This window comes from Scatophagus argus, chromosome 10, assembly GCF_020382885.2.
Source record: "Scatophagus argus isolate fScaArg1 chromosome 10, fScaArg1.pri, whole genome shotgun sequence".
Lineage (NCBI taxonomy): Eukaryota > Metazoa > Chordata > Actinopteri > Scatophagidae > Scatophagus > Scatophagus argus.
In genome coordinates, this window is record NC_058502.1 from 19,165,119 (window position 1) to 19,186,688 (window position 21,570).

A 21,570-nucleotide genomic window follows, 5' to 3' on the forward strand; every position below is an offset into this window, starting at 1 on the left:
ACACAACAGAGCGAAGCAGCTTGATATTCAGGGTTGCGAGGTAAGAAATAGGAGCTTTAATCCATCTATACATATTGGAAGTGTTCTGTCTTCTAATCAGCATGCAGTGCACTCTGTAATCCTTGCACCAAAATGTAACACTTGCAGGTTTGTTTGATTTATATCCTGTCCGATCTTCAAGGTGAAGTCACTACTTCCAAAAGCCCCTATACACCTACTGCATTTACGCCTGCAGATGGGTGTGTGCGTGTCAGTGGCGGAGAGGCAAGGAAAAGGTTAAAGAAATTGGTACTGACTGGTGCACAGTGTGCATTGACACTTAAACAAAATTGTGGCTGCCTGTGTGACGCTGCTCATCTCTCAATCAAGCTCATTTCCACACATTTATAAACCTTAAAATTCCCATGAAATTAAAAAAAATGTTTTTAATATGTCCTGGATGTCCTAACCTATGTGTCTCATCCCACATACCCCCACCCCGTGGCAGTTCACTGCATTCCTCAAGCTTTGGCAGGGCGTCATAACGCGCATTTGTTGCTAATGGCCACTACAAGCACCACATTTTGCATTTTACAGTTTAAATATTTTACTCTTGTAACCAAAAGGCCAATTGTTTGCAAATTATGTTTATAATTGCAATTATAACTGTGTTTATTCAGTGTTTAGTGTTTAGAGTCAAGTGGTAACCTGCTGATGTTTGTCCTTTGATGCTGCTGTATACAATTTGGAATTGAAGCTGAATGTAATGTAATAGCTGAATGTAACAGGCCATCTCTGAGAAAACTCTGAGAAAATGCTCTCTGCCGGCATCTAAACAGCATTTTCATTTCGGAAAACCGCTATCTGTTGCTGAACTGAGGTGAAGGGAGCACTGAGATTTACCCACAGAGTGAGTGTGCAGCTGTAAAAACAACAGCAGCTAAACAAGCTAAAAAGGATCTAGCTGCTGAGTTCAGGGATGATTCTCCACGATTCTCTCCCTTGCTCACTGAGCATCTCTTTCACAACATGCAGAGGCATCACACAGAAAATGCTGATTAAAGCATGTTTAAGTTCCATTAAATGAGCAGAAATGAGAAATGATATTGTGCCCCTCTTTAACAATATATGCCAAAAAAAGCACAATTTCTTAGTGTTTATATATCAAAATCCAATCAAAACGAAATGGGACGTAAGCTAGAATCAACCAATTTTAACCAGTGATCTCATGACATTCACCCATCAATCAATCTTGAGTGAGTGTTTCTGGGGATCATGCCTTACTGATTACTGTACATAAACACAACTCTATAAATATATTGACTGATTTTGGTGATTCTCTGATACCTCTGTTTCATGGGGACTTTAACAACAAAGCAGTCCTGGGAAACATTTCTATGAGATGGGTGCAGACTTCCTGATCGTCTTCACCTCGGTCTCATGTTATTATATCGAGGCATTACAATTAAATTGGTACAGATGCACTGATGCTGAAAGATGCTAAATGTTACTCCTACCAGAATGGCCAAACATGACTGGAACACACACTCAGTACATTGCAAACAGAGACCATACTGTTACTTTTTTCTTAACATATTGAATCACTGTGCAACATAGAGAATACAACAGTGTTCTGACAAATAACCAGTAATAGTGAACAAACATGCACCACAAAGTCAAGCAGAAGACATTTTAACGCTCACTGCTACATCTACTGTAGCTAACACTTAAGTGCTCAACTGTGTGATAGTATTTAGGTTTAATATTGCTGTTGACCTTTGTTTATTATGGTAATGTGCTCTGGTTTTGTGCTAGGATAATTTTTGATGCACTGCATCATTTTCACAGGACACAGTGTTAACTGTAACACAGGCCTGTATGGGCCTGTGGTGTATGTGCTTGTAGTCATGTGCATGTCTGTGTGTTTATTGTCCTCCAATAGCTGCACAGAGGCAGCAAGAGACTGGCATCTCCATGTCCCATTGACCATCTTCATCAAAGATGAAAGCTTTGACCCAAACTTGTATCCAAATTCAGAAGACTGCTGCGTCCTCTTGACGAGCAGAGATGAATGAAGATGCGCTGCAAAAGCAAAGTACTGAAACAGCATAGAAAAACAGTACTTTCTCTACAGGCGCCATCACAGGGCTTCAAAGGAGAAGGCGAGGACGAGATGAAAGGCTGGATGCATTGTTGTATTTGAAAAGTACTGGCTAGCCCTCAGCTAACTGATGTCAAGGTTCTTTTCTCAGTGGGATATGAAGCCAGAAACTATGAAGTTGAACAAAGTGCCCTCTAATGTGGCACCTTAGCAGGTGTGCAATGATACCGAAGAGAACATCCAAGACATTCTCCTGTAACAAGACAGTGTATCTGGCAAGCAACTATTTACAAGATATCTAGGGAGTAAAGCTCTGAGTATTTCTGTGTAGTTTCTTCTTGTCCCCCTTTGTTGTTCTCTTAATCAAATATTGAAAACTACTGAAAACAAGCTGGAACCAAAATGTTTTCTGGTTTTTGATGTTGCGCGTCAATTCGTTACTTTTGCAAGTTAAATACGAGAAAGTGCTAGAATCACCAGCTATCAAAACCCTTCAAAAGCTGACTCTCTGCTCTTCACACTGCACCTTCTATCTCATCAAATAACCAAAAGATTTAAATGTCTGTTGTTGTCCAAACAGGCTCTGAAACAAGCTGTATCTAAGTCACAGCAGGGTATTATGGGATGAGGTGTACTGTTACATTGGACACACTTTGTTTTCTGGGATGGGCAGCTGGGCAAATGAGCCACAGTCGGTTGGAGAATCATCAGACCTGGGCGACGCGGTGCCACCCACCGGGATGCGGGCCGCAATGGCTGACATTTCTCCTGTTTGACTCTCTGCAGTAATGCCAGGTCGCTCTGAGGTCTGGTTCATGTTGCTGTCTGGGATGGTCCCCATGCCGGTGAAGTGCTGAATGAGGCACTTGCGAAACTGGAAAGAAAACAGCGACAAGAACAACAAGATGATTTGACAGTGGATTGAAACTATTGCCAGTTTAGTTTAGCTTAGCTTAAAGAAATTGGAAGCAAAAGGGAAGCTGGCCTGGCTCTGTCTAGAGTTCAGAAATACTACACTTCTTAAACTGGACAGACAGTGTTGCTAATCAACATTGTCAGGAAAGGACGATGACTTGAAATATCATAAAAATGGCAAAATACACTGGAGCAGGGCTTTATTGTTTGTATGTGGAATAGAAAAAAATGAGAGTCAGCACAAGAATTTAGCTATCTAGCTACCTTTAAAGGTGTTGCCAGGAATGTGTCTGAACTTTAGACAGACCCAAGCTAGTTTCCCCTTACAGTCTGTGCACTAAGTTAAATTAATTGTTTTCTAGCCCCACTCCCACTCTGTCAAATCCCAGGGAGAAATTGTGATTCCTGACCCTTAATGAAGTGTCTAATTTAATTTAACATGCAAGCCTCCTAACTGTTCCTCTCTAACCAGTATGTTTTGTTTTGTTGCCAACAGCCTTTTGCTGTTGAAATAGCAAAAGGCTGTAATGTTGTGCAGCTCTGTTCACTCTGGGATGTCAAATATGCTGTTAAACCACTTACCTCCAACTTTGAAAAATATAGCCAAGAATAGGGTAATAAAAGAGAATAAGGTAATAAAATGTCATCTTAATGGCAAAATGAATAGCCCCAAACACATTCATCCTGAACATTTACAGCTTCCATCTGCTTCCGTAAAGGAGTTTAAAGATGAATCACAAAGGGCTGTAGCATTAGTTTCAGTTGTACATAATAGGCCTGCACTCACAAGCAGTTATATTACTGCAGCACCATGATATATATCTTACATATACTGTAAGAATGAATATTTCCAAAATAACTGTCACTGTCTTTGTCAACTACTGAGGGTAAGAGGGGGTTCACCCTATTCACCAGTGACTTGCTAACTTTGTCTTTCTGTCCTTGGTAACTGCATTTTGACCTCAGCACTCTCTGTCATACTCTTTATTTAAGTTTATTTAATTGATTTAAATGTTGGTTTACTGTCAGGCATAGAGTAGAGATTTGTGGGATCATGAAAATACCTTGGATGCTGCAACCTGCTGCTGGATAAGAGTTAAAAGGTGTTGTGACTTTTTTTCCTGAAGATTTGTGAATAAAAGGCAAATCAGAGTAACATGTGGACAGCTCGGGTCACGGACTGTTACTGTGTGGGTTTATCAGGGCCTTTACATTGAAGACAGGAAAGTCTGGTGCCATGCAACCCAACAAGTGATTTAAGATGCTAAAACACAGTGTCTCTGAGTGGAGGTGATAAATCTTTTTAAGATTGTGGGTAACAATTTTCACATTACACATTAGGTCATTTTTCCATTACTGATATAAAATACTGTGTGCACCTCAAAGACTCTTTACAGACTATAAATTCAATTCAATTCACTTTGTACATACTAAGAGTTATAAATATCAGAAAACCTTAAGTATTTCATTCTGCAGACCACTGACTGTTATGTCACACAGAGCATTTCCAGTTCTGATGTTATTTATGTTTTCATGATGTTTGTTTGTTTTCTATGTGGTATTGCGGCTCTTTAAACTGATTGTGTGCAGGTTGAGAAAAAGTGACATCAGCACACACCATCTACAGGTAGCATTTGTTTGGCTGAATTCAGCTGTCAGGGTTTGTTTTGAGCTCACTTTGCTTTCTCAACATAAATTAGTGAAATGGGGAGTACAAAGTACACAGTTATTAGAGGGTCATGGTGCTTTGAGCCCATATGTGTTCTTCTGCTTTGAACATTTCTACAGCAGCCATCCAGTCAGGGTCACTGGTGCTTTTGTCAAACACAGGTTTAGGAAATGATGTGAATGTAAATACTAGTAAATAAAGTCCTTTACAATGTGGCCCTTGAGCTCTCTAACAGCTTCACTTATCGCACAGCTGTCCTCACACAGTAAGCTCAACAATGATCTTTCATGTGAAGCTGGAGCTCTGTTGAAATGGCCTTTGTTCTCGCAATATGAAGGCCGTTTGTGACCTCAAAGGTCATTTTTTTAACATAAATCATCTGACAAAATATGAGCATGAAAAGTAAAAGCATAACTTTATTTTCTAATAGTGATCATGGTTTTGGGCTGCATTTATGCTGTGGCATTTTAGAAAACTCAATCTATAACAGCAGAAGTACGACAACAAAGTATAGGAACAAAGTATATCTTTTCAAAAGGATCAGTGCATGGCCCGTTAACATCAAGGCGCTAATGGGCAAATTATCAAATTATTACTTTAAAGTATATCTTGTCAAAATACTCTGAGCTCAGTTTTTCTTACTTTACTTATTTTTATTATTTTTATTTTTAGATTTTTGCCTTTTCCATTGATCAAGCAAAGTGACATTGAGAGAACAAAGACTATGTAATCTTCATGACAAATAGATTTCTACTAGTCGTGATGAATAATGATGATAATGATTTATTTTTTTCACCTTTGACCTTTGGACCTAAGACAAGAGGCTGTCTCCCTTCAACAATGTTATTTCAAGTAGCAGTAGTTGTGCATCATGGAAACCCTCTGAGACTCTTTTTATGCAACTCAGAGAGAGAGAGAGAGAGAGAGAGAGATCACAATCAAGCACTTCAGGTCAGCTGGCGTCTGTAAGCACTAGCAATTTGGGCTGAAGCCGCAGGAGCTCGTGCTACCAGTCCTTATTTACATCCAATCGATGCTGGAGACACTGGCTGACCCATTTCAACAGCCAGTGCAGCTCAAAACTGGGGCAATCAGATGGACATGCAGACTGCATGCAACTGCCTGGCATGGGAGGTTTCATCTTGGTGTGGGACCATGCACATGTACGTGTAGTTGGACTTACATTCCCCTGTCTTAAAATATATCACTTTAAAATGTACTGTAGGCAAGTCATGTTTGTCATAAGGGGCTTTGACAGTTCACTATACTGTTCTAATGTTCACTCTACAGGCCAGACTATTAAAAAAAAAAAAATCATTCAAAAAGTAAAACCTGCCATGTAAACTTGCAGCACACGATGGAGCAATGTGAAGATACACGTTAACATGAAAGGGTTCTTAAAGAGCATTAGGACTTTGGCTTTACATCAAGTGTGAGCAGAGCTTCATATGACACTGTGAGGTCTGTTTCTGCACACATTTCGCTGAGAATCCCAGAAGTCCCATTGTCACACGCACACATCATCCACACAAGTGTCGCAGTATTATTGATGGATGATGTTTTCTTAATTCCATTAGCCATACAGGCTGAAAATTTTGAATTAGAAAGCATCATGTAAACTTACGGTGAAGTTGTGAAATTACTGTAAAATTGCTAGTCCTTTGATTTTGGTTAGGCAATTAAAAAGTCCAAGATTTGCCATTTATTATGTCCTTGAATTCAGTAATTTAGATCTTTATTCAAACACTAAATCACTCAGTAGTCATCATGGGAGGAAAACAAAATTTTTAATTATTCCTTTGAATAAAGAAGGTTTAATTATTAATTAATTAATTGATGCATTGTAATGTGGCTTAAACTGTCTTAAAGACATTCACAGGGAATCTATAAATGGCCAGGTTTTCTATTCAAAAACCTTATATCATGTGTCAAAGAACTACACATAGTCACTCGTTTTTAATGGCTCCTTTCAATATCTATACATTCAATAATGATAACCCAAATAGTGTGTGTCACTTACACTGAGAAAAGAACCAAGACAGCAGAATGCAAAATTAAACAAAGTAACTGCCATGAAAAAATGTCTGCACCAGCCCTTTCATAATTGTGAGTCTCACAAGCATACTATAGGGGGCTTATGTATTTTTTAATAGAGCCACGCATGGACAATTGTACTCTCTGGATTTCACTTTCCTTTTATTCATACACCATGCATTATTGAGAGACAGAGACACCCAACAACAACGGAAAAAATATTCCAGTCTTGTGCTGCAGCTCCCATCTGCTGCATACAAAGTGAATCAACAAGCAAAGGAATGGAATTTAGCTATCTATCCTCTACATTGCTGTAATTACTCTGCTACTGGGCATTGCTAAAAAAAAAAAAAAAAAAAAAAAAAAAAGGAAAAGAAAAACTTGAATATACCTCATATAGCTCTATATTCCTCCTTACCATAAAAAAATCTGAGGTACCTGTTTGTTCATGAAGACGTAGATGATTGGGTTGTACACAGCAGCCGTTTTGGAAAAGAAGGCAGGAATGGAAGCCAGTCTGGGATCAAGTTTAATGGTTGGATGAGCTGTGACCAGTATGGAGAAGGCTGCATATGGCGTCCAGCCAACCATAAATGCCACAATCATCACCACCACCATACGGGTCACCTGCCGCTCTGGCTTCCTGGCAGTGGCCAGACGACCATGAGACACCTGGAGGAAACAAAAACCATGACTAGCCGTACAGTGCTTTGTCTCTGAACACCTAACAGACATTTTAATCTGTTAGAATATGAATGAGTATTTTCAAGAATTATATCAAACGCTTTTATCTTTAATACTCCAATATGCCATATGTCCAATAAAAAGTTAGATTTTCATATTCATTCTGAAGGAAATATTTAGTTTGTATCTCACATAATTTTGAACAGTTCTTACTAACATATTAATGACTTTCTGTTATTTAGGCAGGTCACCAGCCACTCTTATTTCTTGGTAGGGATTGATAAGTATTGATTGACTAAAATAAAATGAAAACACCAGAGGGTGCAGCTAAATTGTTACTGATATATTCCATATTGCATCTCTGCTTCTAATTAATCTACTGGAGATACACTTACTTACACAAAGTCACCAAAACTTTGCAGCTGGACCCTTATGAAATGGGAGTTTTTTTACTGCTTAACAATTCAGTCTTAAATGCAACCACCATTAAGAAGTCTTAATGTCCCACTTTATAGTTCCAGTCTGCAGGCTTCAGAGTGCTAAACTTCAGAGTGGTTAACTTACAGATTACATAAAAGCATATTATCATATGCTATTTTATACCATACGACAATATTTACATTATAAAATGATTGCTTTTAGTATGCCATGGTTGAAGAAGGGAGAAAATGAAGACGAATGCCAGTAACACCTGACAAAATTTGCATTGTTGCAGGTTTTATTTTCCGTGAATCTATAGTCATATATCAAATCACAGCAGCAATTTTTCCTGTAATAAAATCTCCAAACTGGGGTAGCATTTTCTCGAACTGGTGTAACCTGGATGGAGTGTTCCATCAGGACACTACTGGAATCAGATTCCTCCCATCTGGTCTCTGCTCTTTCTGTCTCTGAACACTTTGGAAAATTTTCAAGCTAAGAGTGGCGCACACTTTTAGCACTACTATTTACCACTGGTAATCATAATTAGGCAAAACCTATTCACCATACCTTAATGTTTCTGCTGTTTGTTTAATTAGAGACATATTGCTTATTCACCATTTGCCAAGAGTTAGAAGAGAAGAACAAACTGTTTAACTTAGCTTATCACAAAGACTGAAGAAGAACCAGGAAGAAACAGCTTGCCTGGCTGTGTCCAAAGGTAACAAAAATCATTTATTTACTTGTTAAATCTTATTTGTTTAATCTGAATAAAAACAGAAAAAGGGTTTTATTCTGAGATACATGATAAACTAGGAAATACATTTATGTAATATAATCATATTTTATGGACATTTTAGAATTTTTTATTTACCATTTGTTAATGATGTAAATTTTATAACTTAATAATTTCCATGTGTGTTAGACCTTATACCGACCTTCCTGAGCTTCCGTAACAGCTTCCCGTAGCAGAAAAATATCACTCCCAGAGGCAGAATGAAGCAGGTGGTGAAGAAGGTGATGATGTAGCTGTGATCTATCATGTTGGTTGAATACCTGTCCAGAGGTGGAAAACAAACATATTTACATTCACTTTTCATGAGCTTTAAACTGGGTCAAAACTGAAAGCCTGAACAAAACAAGTAGAGTACTTGTAGCAGCAAACACTGACTAACAGAATGATGAATACAGCCAAACACGCCAAACCATTGGTTTGATAACACTTGTGTTGCTAAGTGGATAACAGTCCCATAATTTCCCAGCTACGAGCTGTCTCATTTTGACTTTCAGAGGCTTTTATCAGCCTGGAGAGAAAGACAAGTTTTGCACCTCATGTGAGCTTCAGTTAAAAAGGAAATTTCACAGCTGAGACAAATCACTGTTACACAATTAGGGGCCCAGAGGCCACTAATTTAGTCTAATTGTGTCATTTCCATTAGAATACCTGCTACTGTCGAATGAAACTATGTAACTACCTGACAGACGGTATAGTGAGTGCATGACTGTGTGTTTGTCGGCGTATTTGTATGCATGTGTCTTAATCCATGTTGAATCATGGATGTGTGGCTGAGCACACATTTGTGATGGGGTGAATCACATCATGTTACATGTCACATTTCTCATGAATTTATTGTCATGTGGCACATAGGCAAAACAGAAATTCTTGCTCCATCAACATTTGGTTGCTACATTTAAATTGCATCGCAGACATAGCAGAGTTGTGAGGAATCTGTTAGATATAAATGCATACAATAATTGTGAACAGGCAGATGTTCCTGTGACAGCTGCTCACTTGAAGCCCTCAAAAGTATACCTCATGCCATTTGGCTTGTGTCTATGGTCCCTGCCACATGCAGAAAAAGCCCTGCTGACTTTGAAGGTCTACAGATGCTGTAGATGAACAGAGGTACATTTGTTAATTCATTTCAATCAGTTCATCCCATCTCAACCAGTTGGGTCTCTGCAATGACCTGAAATCTATTAATTGCTAAAATGTAGATCTGAACCAGTCACTCTGCAGATGCGCTTGAGGCTTTCAGCTTCACCCAGCAGCTCCATCTTTTGGTCAGGAGGCCAAAGTAATTTGGTATTCAGTGACTTAATGAGTTATCCCTCCTGTCTGCGTGCTTGGAGGTTCAGGCTCTGGGCTTTTGTAAAGCACCTAGAGACAATTTTAATTGTAAAAGGTGCTATATAAATAAAATTGAATTGAACTGAATTGTATTGAATTGAATTGTATGTCAGCCAGGCAGCATTTAAATAGTCTCCAAGACTGTCATTTTTAGTGAGGTGAACCACATGAACTGGTCCAGAGAAACAATTTCAACATTTTTTCTGTCAAACAATCCCAACAAAAATCTAATTATTTACTGGAATCTGTCTTCCCAGAACCAGCAGGTGCTCCCCTATTCACCTACAGCCTGACTGACTGTCAGAATGAATCAACTCATTTAAACTGATGAGCTCAGTTTTGCTTTGCAATTTGAAAGTTACTGCAATGCTGAGTTTGTGGGAGGTCTTTTGGGGGACACCAAAATATTAAATGTTGACAAGTTAGGGGGGCATCAGTTTTAGCTAAATAGAACCTCCCACCAGCCACCACTATCACTTCTTTCACAAACAGGGTGAGTGAATAAATACTGTGCACCTTACATTTTGTACATTTACATTTTACAAGTGTAGTTGTGTGGACAACAAAAACTATAATGTAAAACTTTATACTGGAAACCTTTCAACTCTAAAAATGAAGCTACATTTAAAGAAACAACACTACTTTAATTATCACGACAATGTGAAAGATGTTTGGTCCAACTCAAAAACATGTTTGACAAAGTGGATGTCATTTCTATTATTTTTTGCCTTTTAATGGGTGGTATACATATTTCAGTATATTAAAAAGCTTAAAGTACAGAAACTGATTCGATAAGTAATTCAGAGCCATCTTTAATAATAATCATTCATTGTTTATTTAAACGTGAGGATCTCTTTATGCTTGCATCATGCAATTGCAATTTCTGCGTTCATTTCTTCAACCATAAAGAATTAGTGAGATCCGTGCCTCAAAGCCAGATTATGATGTGAAACACTTATCTGGGTGGCTTTGTGCACAAACTTATATTTGCATGCATACTGCATAAATATTTAGGATGACATTTCATGACAAAGGGCATCAACATAACAACCACCTGCCACCCTTTATGAAAAGATGATGAAATAAATTAATGCAGTTTCCTTTTTTAAAGTCAGTATTAAAGGCTTTCTATTGTTTCCCTGGCTAACAGTCTACATTTTAGATTGCATCACGCTTTGTGAATAATCTAACAATCACATATTCTGTCTATTTAAATTGTAATCATTACTGAATAATGTTTTCCAAGGTGTCAACATCACCCTAAAATACAAGAGTAAAGACCAAAGCTAATATGGATAAATTCTGTTTTTGTTGTTCAGTGTCAGAGTAGTTTCATTGTGTTCATAGTCCACAGGCAGGAAAGACTGCATGTTTATTTGCTTGCTTGTCTCAAGACAGTGGACACAGCTTCTTCTCCAGTGGAAAGCACAGGTAGCTACAACAGTGTGCTGACAAATCACGCTCTACCAGGGTTAAGCTTCTTGTCTCTTAATCTGGGGACCAAGCATCAACCAGTTTTTCATGCATTCAAAATCTTCACTGTCTATGCCTCTATGCCCTGGACATTTGCCTTAATTTTAAATACTGTCATAAGGGCTAGAAATGAATTTGTTTCTTTTTGCTGTCAGCTACACTGTTTAACTCATATGGTAACTAGCAGTTCAACTGACATTAAATGAAAACAATGAAAACAATTTAATATCAACTGAGCTTGATTCATTGATTTGATTCATCATACCAATTCTAAACTTTTATTTAATCTAGTATCATTAAAAAATGTACTCATATAAATATACAAATGTTAACATTTCTAATGGATAAGCAACAGATATAGCATCACACAAAGAAACATTAACATTCAGATAGTGTCAATCCATTATTATCCATAAAGTTAAGATGACTTTTAATTCACAGGCAATAAGATATTGAAAGAACATGAAAATTCTCGGCAGGAACTGAACCTATGTCTCCAAAGATCATGGAGCAGCGGGACACTGGCCAGGCTATTGACCAGTCAAACTGCTGTAGGTTGGGACTGGCTACTGATTTTTGAAGGACATTACAGCTACTGTATTAAAGACTGATATATGGAGATATTTCTATATAAGCCTTTTCTGCACTTTTTAGAAATATCATGTAGACTGGCAACTACTATCTATCTATCTTTCAAAACAGCATATTTGTTTATTGTAAATGCAAATGATGCATGTTTATTTGGACATACAGAGTGAAAGTGTGATCTGATCACAAGTGGTCCTGTGAGACACACATGGAGGTGCATTCTAATGCGAAATGAAGTAGAACTGTCCACTTGTGATTAGATGACCAATACATATGTTAATGCAGGGAGTGAACAGGACGACTGACAAGGCTGCACCTCTCAGCCATAAACCTGCCCTAATCATCTTTGTGAAAGCCCCTGTAGAGTGGCTTGTTGAGCTGGAAAGTCAAATTCAGAGGGCGTGGAAGAAGCTCTACTGAATTATTTGGACATGACAATCATCAGTAAAGAGGGGCTTCAAAAGAACTGGATCTCATTATTCGATTTTCAATGGAGTCAGTGTGATGTTTACCCAGCTGACCGCAGTGTACCATAACCTCCTAGTATGGCATTGCATGAACCATTGGTTGAAACTGACTGCATCTGATGCTGTGGTTGAGGTTCAGTCGATCAACCACTTCAGATCATTCATGGAGATATTCTTCTCTCCAGTCAGTCCAATAAAAATTCATGGGAGTCTCTGGAAGCAGCACAAAAAGGAGGTTCACGAGGCTCGAAAAATGCGTTTTGAATATACAATTTGGCCAGCAGCTTCTGTGCTGAAAAGGATGTGTGAAGGTCTTATGCAGCACTAAACGGTCATGTGAAATGCTGTGGCAGACCAAACAAGAAACAGCAAAAAAAAAGCGGCAAGTTTACAGAGGCCCAGCACATCATATGCAAAGCGAAAAATGAACATGTGGCCTTGTGACTCATGTACAACACATTGACTATACTTGCAAGCCTGTCTCAGCAAGTCCAGGTCCACTAAATCACACTTTTGAGTGTAAAACATTCTTCTTAAGTGCACCATTCGAGTGCTGCCATCATTCAAAGACTCCACAGGAGGGAAAATGGTGGAGTTGAAAGCTTTAGGATGTTTTTGATCAGCAGAAGTCAAACGCAAAGCTTACACCAATTAATGCAAATTAGTTCTTACAATGTCTGCTCAAAACATGGAGAAGCAAATCTAATTTGAAGATGAAATGCTTCCCTTTTTCGCTATTTTTTAGTTTGAAAATGATTTGAAAGATAATTGAATACAGTGTCTTGTCTCTGTGACATGTCTGACATTAATGTCCCCGCCTATTCGTTCCCACAACCAAGTTTCCTATTGCACTTCACAGGCTGTCACTGCAAATACTAAACTGTTCTTAATGTCCTGCCAAGTAAAATAAAGGTTAAATAAAATAAATAACACCTGAGGACTAGAAAGGATTTGAAAGAAATTAAGCAGCATGCTGGCAGTAAGCTGTATTCCAACCCCTCGTCGAGTACGCAGCCACCTACTGACAACTCACTGACATCGACTTCTCCTGCACATCCATTCAGAGCCTTGCATGCATGTTTTTAACATTCAGAAGCCGTCCATTGCTGAATATCTGCATGTATCCAGAGATTTTAAAAAAAATGCAGACAAATGAGACTTTTAAAATGCATTAGGCCATAAATGCGGAAACATTCTGAACCTTGGACACCTGTGCTGTTCACACTCCTGCTGTTAACCAAATGTTTTCAGACAGAGCTCATGCTGCGTGCAGCCAGAGGTGGATCAGGTCATCTGTGTGCTGGGTATCTGTGTAAGGCGATGTCTTAATTGTATTGTCTGAATCATTCATTCCCCCTTTGTTTCATCTGAGCACTGATTCCCCCACAGGCCTTGAGGCAAACACTCAGCCCCCATCTGCACGCTTTGATCAAAGAAGCTAAACAGCATTACCCAGATGACACCCTGAGGACCAAGGTCAGAGATTACCTGTTTCTTGACTTTTTTCACATCCACACAGAGCTGGTGTGGATGGAGTGTCTATAATCTTTATCTGTTCACATGCAATGTATGTGGTACAAAAAATAACAATTATAAATAATAATTATTATGTATTAAATAAAAAAAATAATAATTCTAAAATAATAATAATAGAGGGTTCTTATGGCTAAAGGTTGGGATGAATCATGGGGGTTTGTATAAGGTTGAAGTGTGGTATTAATGTCAGGGTTAGAAGTTACTTTCAGTTCAGTTTAGTTCTTTATTGTCCCATTGGGAGAAATTAGGCTTGTAGATAAACAATGACAGTACGCATATAACAGCACAGCAGTCTCTCACATCTATTTTATGGGACTGGATGAAACAATGTTCCATAGTGAGAGCAAAAAACTCAGAAGCACAAGATAACAATTACCGTTAGTGCAAGATAAGTATTGCAAAAGCTTCTGCAGTCAGTATCTATACAGTAACTATGGGTCAAGAGACAATGAACTATGTGTTTTAAAGGTGTCACCATAGTGATAAACCCACAGAGAATCATCACCGACCCTGCAGGTCCGCAGCTGTACGGAGCATTTCAGCCTCTTCAGCTCATTGTTTGCATGTTACAGCTGTAACTGTTTGGCTTCTGTGTCACTATGCTCATCTGCCTCACTGCCAGCCACAGCAAGCAGCTGTTTTCAGTTCAGAGTTTACGAATAAACTCGCTGTGCACTACTTTCCAAGCACCAGACAACAAATTTGGCAACTAGCTGGACAAGATAGTTGGTATTTATAGGATGTCCCTGAAGAACTGGAGGAGGCTAAAGCAGTGCTAAAAGGTGAATGAATACATTCATAATGTTACAAGAAACACAACCCCAAATGAATGATAATGTTCCTCTTTTTCTGCTTGATGTGTAAGTAGGCAACAGTTTGTCATTACATTGTTCATTTCAACTTTGTAAGACAATAATATGTCATTTTTGTGTTTATTTTGGACTAGATGCAGTTACATGTTGGTAACTGCACTTAAGAGAAAGTACTGTTACTTTGCAAAAACAGTAGTAATCAAAACAACTACTTGAGTTAGAGTACAAGAATGTTTTCTGAAAAAAAAATGCTTAGGTAGCAAGTAACTAGTAAAGTAAAACAGAAAAAAAGAAAAAGCACAGACACACATCTGTCTTTTGGTGTCTGATGGTCTTCACCAGCTAAAGAAGTGAACACAAACCTGTATTTATTTGTGATGAAAAGATATCAAATCATCATCTCCTGATCAGATAATCTGCCTCAGATACTCCAGGACAATATTCAGTCTGTATGCCTCAAGTGTGATTGCAAAATATTACTTAAATAATAATATTATATTCTACTTAGTGCACCAGTAAGTAAAGATTTCAGATTTTTTTGCTTGTCATATCCTTTGTTATATGATTTGGCAAATAAATCAGAAAATCATGTGAATGTAAATAAAAAAGAAGTAAAGAGTGTCTACATGCGTTGCAGATGACCAGAACAGATGTTCCACATCGCAGTTCCCAACACAGAAACCACAGAGCCGCCCAAGTCCAGATCTTTTTGATCACATGAAGACAGTAAGATTATACAATCAGTCTCTTATCCTTCTGAAAATGTCTCATGGCAGATGTCTCATTTAGGTTGATTAGGGGGTTAATTAGGTTAATTATAACGCTGTGATGCTTCATCACTGACTAATAAATACAGGTTGAATTTTTCACTTCACTTTTACTTGAGGAAGACCGTCCACAGTGGATGTGAGAAGAACCCTGATGAGTGTGGATGTGAGTAAATTTCCATGCACTGAGGACATGCTCCCACCTGCTCTAGGACAGCCACCATCATCTCTGCACTTAGAGAGCGTCCAGTATAAATGACTGCAGCCCTGTTGCACAAGTGATGTGTGAAACTGGTACTCCAGTACATCTAGACAACATCCCAGCCTGCCCTCGCTGTTTGCGTTCGGAATCAACAGATCCACAGAGGATGTAATCTCAGAGTACCACACTGGACACAGCTTCATACTGGACTTCCTTGGCAGTTACTCTCCTGCTGAACACCAGAGCCTTGCAGGAGGGTGTGTTCAGCTTCCACTTGTTCACCTTTTATATTCCTGACTGCAATCCCAGACATGAAAAGAACTGTTTTGTGAATTTTGCAGATCATACCACGGCTGTTTGTCGGTTTACAAAGATGAGTCTTCATGTTGGTAGGACATTAAAAATCTTGCAGCGCAGAGTACAACCTACTATTCATCATCCAGACAACCAATGAGTTGAACTTTGGTTCAGTGGGTCACCTGTGTCAGCTGAGGTGGAGTGGGTGAACGTTTTCCTGGGAATTAGCATCACAGAGAAGCTGTCATGGACATCACACAGCTTATATCTCAGCTTGTGCGACTCCTCATCTCCACAACATCCTCTGCACAACACCGGAAGTAAATCCTCAGAAGCATCAGCTCTACATATTATGCATACATGTTCTCTTTTGCATTGCATCTACTACTTCCCTCTACTTGCGCATGTTCTTGCACTATAACTTGCACTGATATTGCACATATTGCACATATTTGCGTGTAGAAATATTTATGTCACTGTTTATCTATCTTGTCAATAATAAAAAAAAGTTTTTCCTGTTTTATATTTTGCTATTTTATTGTTTTACTGTATTCTAATTCAAAATAATCTAATATTTATTTATATGCTTTTCATGTGTGTACACTTCCTTGTGCTTCAGTGGCCAAAGAAAATCAAATTTGGTTTTGTTTGAGGTTAGGAAAGCAAGGAATTGATTTCAGAGTACATGCACATAGTCTGAGAAACTCACAAGTTTCTGCACAAAAATCAGGCTGCAGCTGTGACTCAAAAAGCAGCATTACTGAATATAATGAAAAGCAGCTTTTTTTCTACACCAATGTGTAAGATTAATTACAGTACAGTCTTCAGTATTTTTCTCATAAATGGTTTTGTTACCAGTTCAATGTGATCAATGTGAATATGAAGGCCTGTAAATGACATTTGATTGGTACCAATCAATCCACAAACCTCTCTGACACCAGCATTCACTGAGCAAATTTCACAGGTACCGCGAACACTTCAACAAAAGACACTGACTGTGATGATTATGTGAGAAAGTAGATTTTTGTGATTTAGATAAAAGGATCCTTTACCATTTGTCTCTCAGTTGTCAGTTTAAACAGACACAACTCTTTTCACATAAGTAATAAAATGCTCATTTCTCACCAGTCAGGCTCACAGGTGGTTCCGATCTTGCTCACAGTGTATCTGTTCCAGCCCAGCACTGGAGGGAAGGTCCAGATAAAGGAGAAGGTCCAGACAAACAGCAGACCCAGGACTGCATGCTTCGCTTGCAGTCGGATGTTCCCCAGAGGCCGGCAGATCACAAAGAATCGTTCGAAGGACAGAACTGCAAGGGACCACAGGGCCACAATCCCTGATGCAAACAGCAGGAGGTCAGCATGGATACAGGAGGTCAATGGGATGACAGCAGTCAGAAACACTCTCACCACACCCACCTATAGTGTATCTATGTTCTATGTATCTATCCTAATTCTTTACTGTGCAGAGGTAAAAGTGGCAACACTTTTCTAGAAATAGCTTAATGATCCAGGGCTGGTGCATTAGGCTGCCTCCTAACAGGCTGAAAAGCTGACTTTAATTATGGTAATAAGTCACTCTCACAGACTGGTTAATTACCTATGTCTCCACAGCCAGGTATTCCCAGTGACTGCCTACTAAGCACACTGGAGGGACAAAAGAGAGAGGTGGAAAGCAGGGTGTTCGACTATGTCGTGCACACTTAGACAAATGGCTCTGCAAAGGTTCACTAAGAAAATTAACTCTGATACTTCAGTGCTGTTTTTGTAGCTTTTTAGAAGTGGACTAAAACTGACCATCAAAGAGTATGGTTTTCTAGCAAAAAAAAAAAAAAAGTGTGCAAGTATTTATCTGCAAAGCACAGGTGGAAATAGGAAAACCAAAAATAAACAGACAAGTAAACACTATTCATTCTACTCATTGGGAAGAGCCACCTCACTTTCTAATTTACTGTCACACACACCGCACCCCTACACACACATCCACACACACAGGTAAAACCAATGCAGCACAACTGTCAATCACTGAAACTGCTGTCAAGACCATAATTAGAAGAGCTTTCCACCACAAAAGCCGTCCCTTGAAGATGTAAGCCTCTCTTCAGTGAGCTATTGATTAAACATCAGCAAGGCTTCCTCGAATATAATTTAGTATGTCAAATAGTTTCTTCTTGTGCTGTGGCTTCTCACCCCACAGACAGTGTGAGTTTGTGTGGCCATGTGCTACAGCACTCTTTGCTCTGTAATATTTGTTTTCACACATTGCTCAGAGAGAAATTTTTTGGACTCTTTCTTAAAGGTAATTCACTGCATCACAGCACCTAATGCACCAGGATATAACATGCTCTACAGCCATAAAAATTCAGAGCCATATGTTGTAGTGTATTTAGATTCATCAATTTTCTTGGGAATTTTGGGATTATATTGTATCATTATTGGTAAAGTCAATTCTGTGGCATACATGCTTTCAACTAACACACATCGAATGCAACTACTCTGTCTTATTAAAAGGCCAAACGTGAAAGTACTTTGATAATACTGTCATAGAATCATATCATCATATTCTCATTCCTCTGTAAGTTGCCAAAATGAGACCGAACAAACCTTGTTACCAAATCCAATTAGGAACTTTTCCCTGAAGTAATCAAATATTCAAACAATATCCAACAAAAAAAACCTGACAATAAAGTGACTTTTTCAACTATTGCCTGAGTGAAGTTTCCTGTTTTTTTTTTATCTTTACAGTTTAGAATAAAGTTTAATTTTACACACAGCAATGTCCATTACCTCAGTCCATATGCTCTGGGTTTAGTTTGCTGTATGTTTCATAATGAGGATTACACTTACAGCTGCATTATGAGGGATGAGCTCTAAGGGCACAGTGTACAAACAGATTTAATAAATTATCTTCTGAAGCTGATTAAATAAGAAAGATTTCTTTATATACACATTTAACGGATAGACAAAGTAAAATCACTCCTATTGTCATTTTCATTCTACCTCAGCAGTCTGATTTGTGAACAGATGTTGAAGTCAGTGTTGATGGATGAGGAGGATGTCCCGTGCGGAGCTGCTTTAGTTAGCACACATCTTCACAACGTTATGTATAAAAAGCTCAGACACTGACACCTACAGTTACGGAAGTTGCCTTTTGCATCCATGCAATTACAGTATAAGAAAAAAAAGGAAAGACAGGTAAACCTACCAAAAAAAGTAACAGCAAACCCCTCCAAGACGCAAGCCCACCTCCCAAGGAAGAAATAACCCCTGGCGTTTGTCAGGAAACTTATTACTCCACCGGTGAGGGAGACCAGAAAGTCAGCGATGGCCAAATTGACTATTATATAGTTCAGGGGCTGTCTGAGTTGCTTAAACTTGAAAGTGACAAACATGACGAGGAAGTTTTCGCTCAGAGACAGCGACGTGACCATAAACATGAGCACGGCCAACACGGTGAAGTTCCACGGCGCTACGTCCTTGATGGGTGCGTTAAACGGATCGTCAGTAGTGGAGAGTTCAGCTACCACAGTGTAGGACACAGCGTTCACCGAAAGACTTAGAGTATCCATTGTCCATGCCCAGAGTAGAAGCTATTTGCTTGGAGACTCTAACTGAGAGAAAACCTTGTTGTTGTTGTTTTCTTTTCTCTCACACTAACAACTTCATGGAGTCACTCCTGGACAGCCGCGCTCACCAGCCTTCGCTAAACGCGCTGCCCGCGCCGTGGAGCATCCTGTGCGCCCTGGGACTCTTCTTTGACAAAGTTCTTGTGTTGAAGTCTTCGCTGCTTGACGCGCATGGCTGGAACACAGGAGAGACAGAGAGAGAGAGAGAGAGAGAGAGAGAGAGAGAGAAATCTGCCAAAAATGCTGAATTGAGCTATTCAAAAGCGGCGGTCCACATGTGAAAGCGGACTAATGGCGGAGCACACGTCGCACGGTGCGAACAGAGGAGGGAGGTGATTTCTTGAAAAGCGCTGGCAGCGAATGCATGAATGGCCGCTCCGTGGCATCTTGGAGGCTCTTATATAGGCGGATCCGGCATCACTGCTGCCCTCCAGGAAAGGCGACAGGACGCCGCGCGTTCTGTTCGTGTGCGCTTCTTTGCGCGCTACAGACACCGAGCTTCTGGCTGCAATCGATTCCACAGGCCTTTCACAACAAATCAATCATACGAAAACATGGTTATTATACCAAGCCAGTGTCTTACACACGTGGTGCTTTGTCCTTTCTAGAGCGCAGTTGGTTGATCATGTGTAATGATTCACCCCAAGAGGCGGACTCTGGACATGTTAGTCAAAATTAAATACAAGCACTACCTGTCGAACTGAAATGTACAGCGTATAAGCAGCCCTGGGTGATGTGACACACACCTGCCTGGTCAGTTAAGTGGGATCGATTCGATCAAGCCTTACAATCAACTTGTACGTACTTCTATGCTTTGTGCGGGTCTTCTGTGCGGGTCACATTCAAATGTTGCAAGATAATTAGAATCAAAAGCATGCCTTTCTGCAGCCAAATGCAGCATCAAGATGTAGAGTCACCACCTGCACACTATTCAATCATCTTATGAGCTTCAAAAATGGCACCCATTATGTCATCACTTTCTAGATTTTCAGTCCTCATTTACAAAAACAAATTTAAAAGAAAGAAGAAGAAGGGACTTCAGGGATGAGTTGTTGGATCTGTCTGAGTCAGAAGTTAGCAGTAACGGCCAGCCTGAGTAGCAGATGTATGCTCAGGACATCTGCTTTGTGGTGTTTATATGACTTATTTAAAAAGAGTTACTTGTTGCAGGTTAACAAAAGAAACCAGGTTACTGAAAAGAACCGATGTTCTCATCACTATACTGACTTTAGGATGGTTTCAACCACGTTTTTCAATAATTATACTTTACGCTTTCAGGCTCGAAGATTAAGAAGGATCAGGAACTTCAAAAGGATTAGGAATTAAGGATTTTTTCCAAATTATTTCCAAAGTTAACAGGCAGTCGTTTATATTTTAGGTTCCATTTTCATATTGACTTAGGGCCAGTACTTGAAGGTCAAGTCTACGTTTGCACAGAACTTTTTCTTAGAGGTGAATCACCTTCCTGCTGTCTCCATCTCTGCCCACTCTTTGATCTAGTTCCCTCTTGTGGAAGCCAGCTTGTCACACCTCAGTGACCATCACATAAATGAGGATTTATTACCTAAGCTGTCTGTCCAGACCTCTGTATGACTGCTTTTTGTTTGGCAGGTGTTTCTAAGTGTCATTGCCAAATTCAACCTTGTACTTTGCTCAAGTATATACAAAAGAGTAAATCCAATTAGTTTCGGGCAAAACGTAATTGCTTTGCAAAAACAAAAACTGATTTTGTTTGAACGTGGAATCTCCTGATTATTTTTAACAGATTCCTAGCGATCATGATTGGACCTCCTGCTGCAGTCCTGCTGTCGTCCTGCTCAAAACCTACTGCGATTACTACTGTTTAGTCATAATCTGATTTAAATCTGTT

At 39.2% G+C, this 21,570-nt stretch overlaps 1 protein-coding gene across 1 annotated transcript; it reads right to left on the reverse strand.

The window, feature by feature from the left end:
• Positions 1 to 581: 581 nt before the first annotated feature.
• Positions 582 to 20,339, reverse strand: valopa (vertebrate ancient long opsin a). Its single transcript, XM_046402722.1, has 5 exons — positions 19,280 to 20,339; positions 17,201 to 17,411; positions 8,741 to 8,858; positions 7,137 to 7,370; positions 582 to 2,954 (listed from the first exon to the last, which is right to left on the reverse strand). The coding sequence occupies exons 1-5, from the start codon at positions 19,641 to 19,643 to the stop codon at positions 2,718 to 2,720; spliced, it is 1,164 nt and encodes a 387-aa protein (XP_046258678.1). The 5' UTR covers positions 19,644 to 20,339; the 3' UTR covers positions 582 to 2,717.
• Positions 20,340 to 21,570: the final 1,231 nt, after the last annotated feature.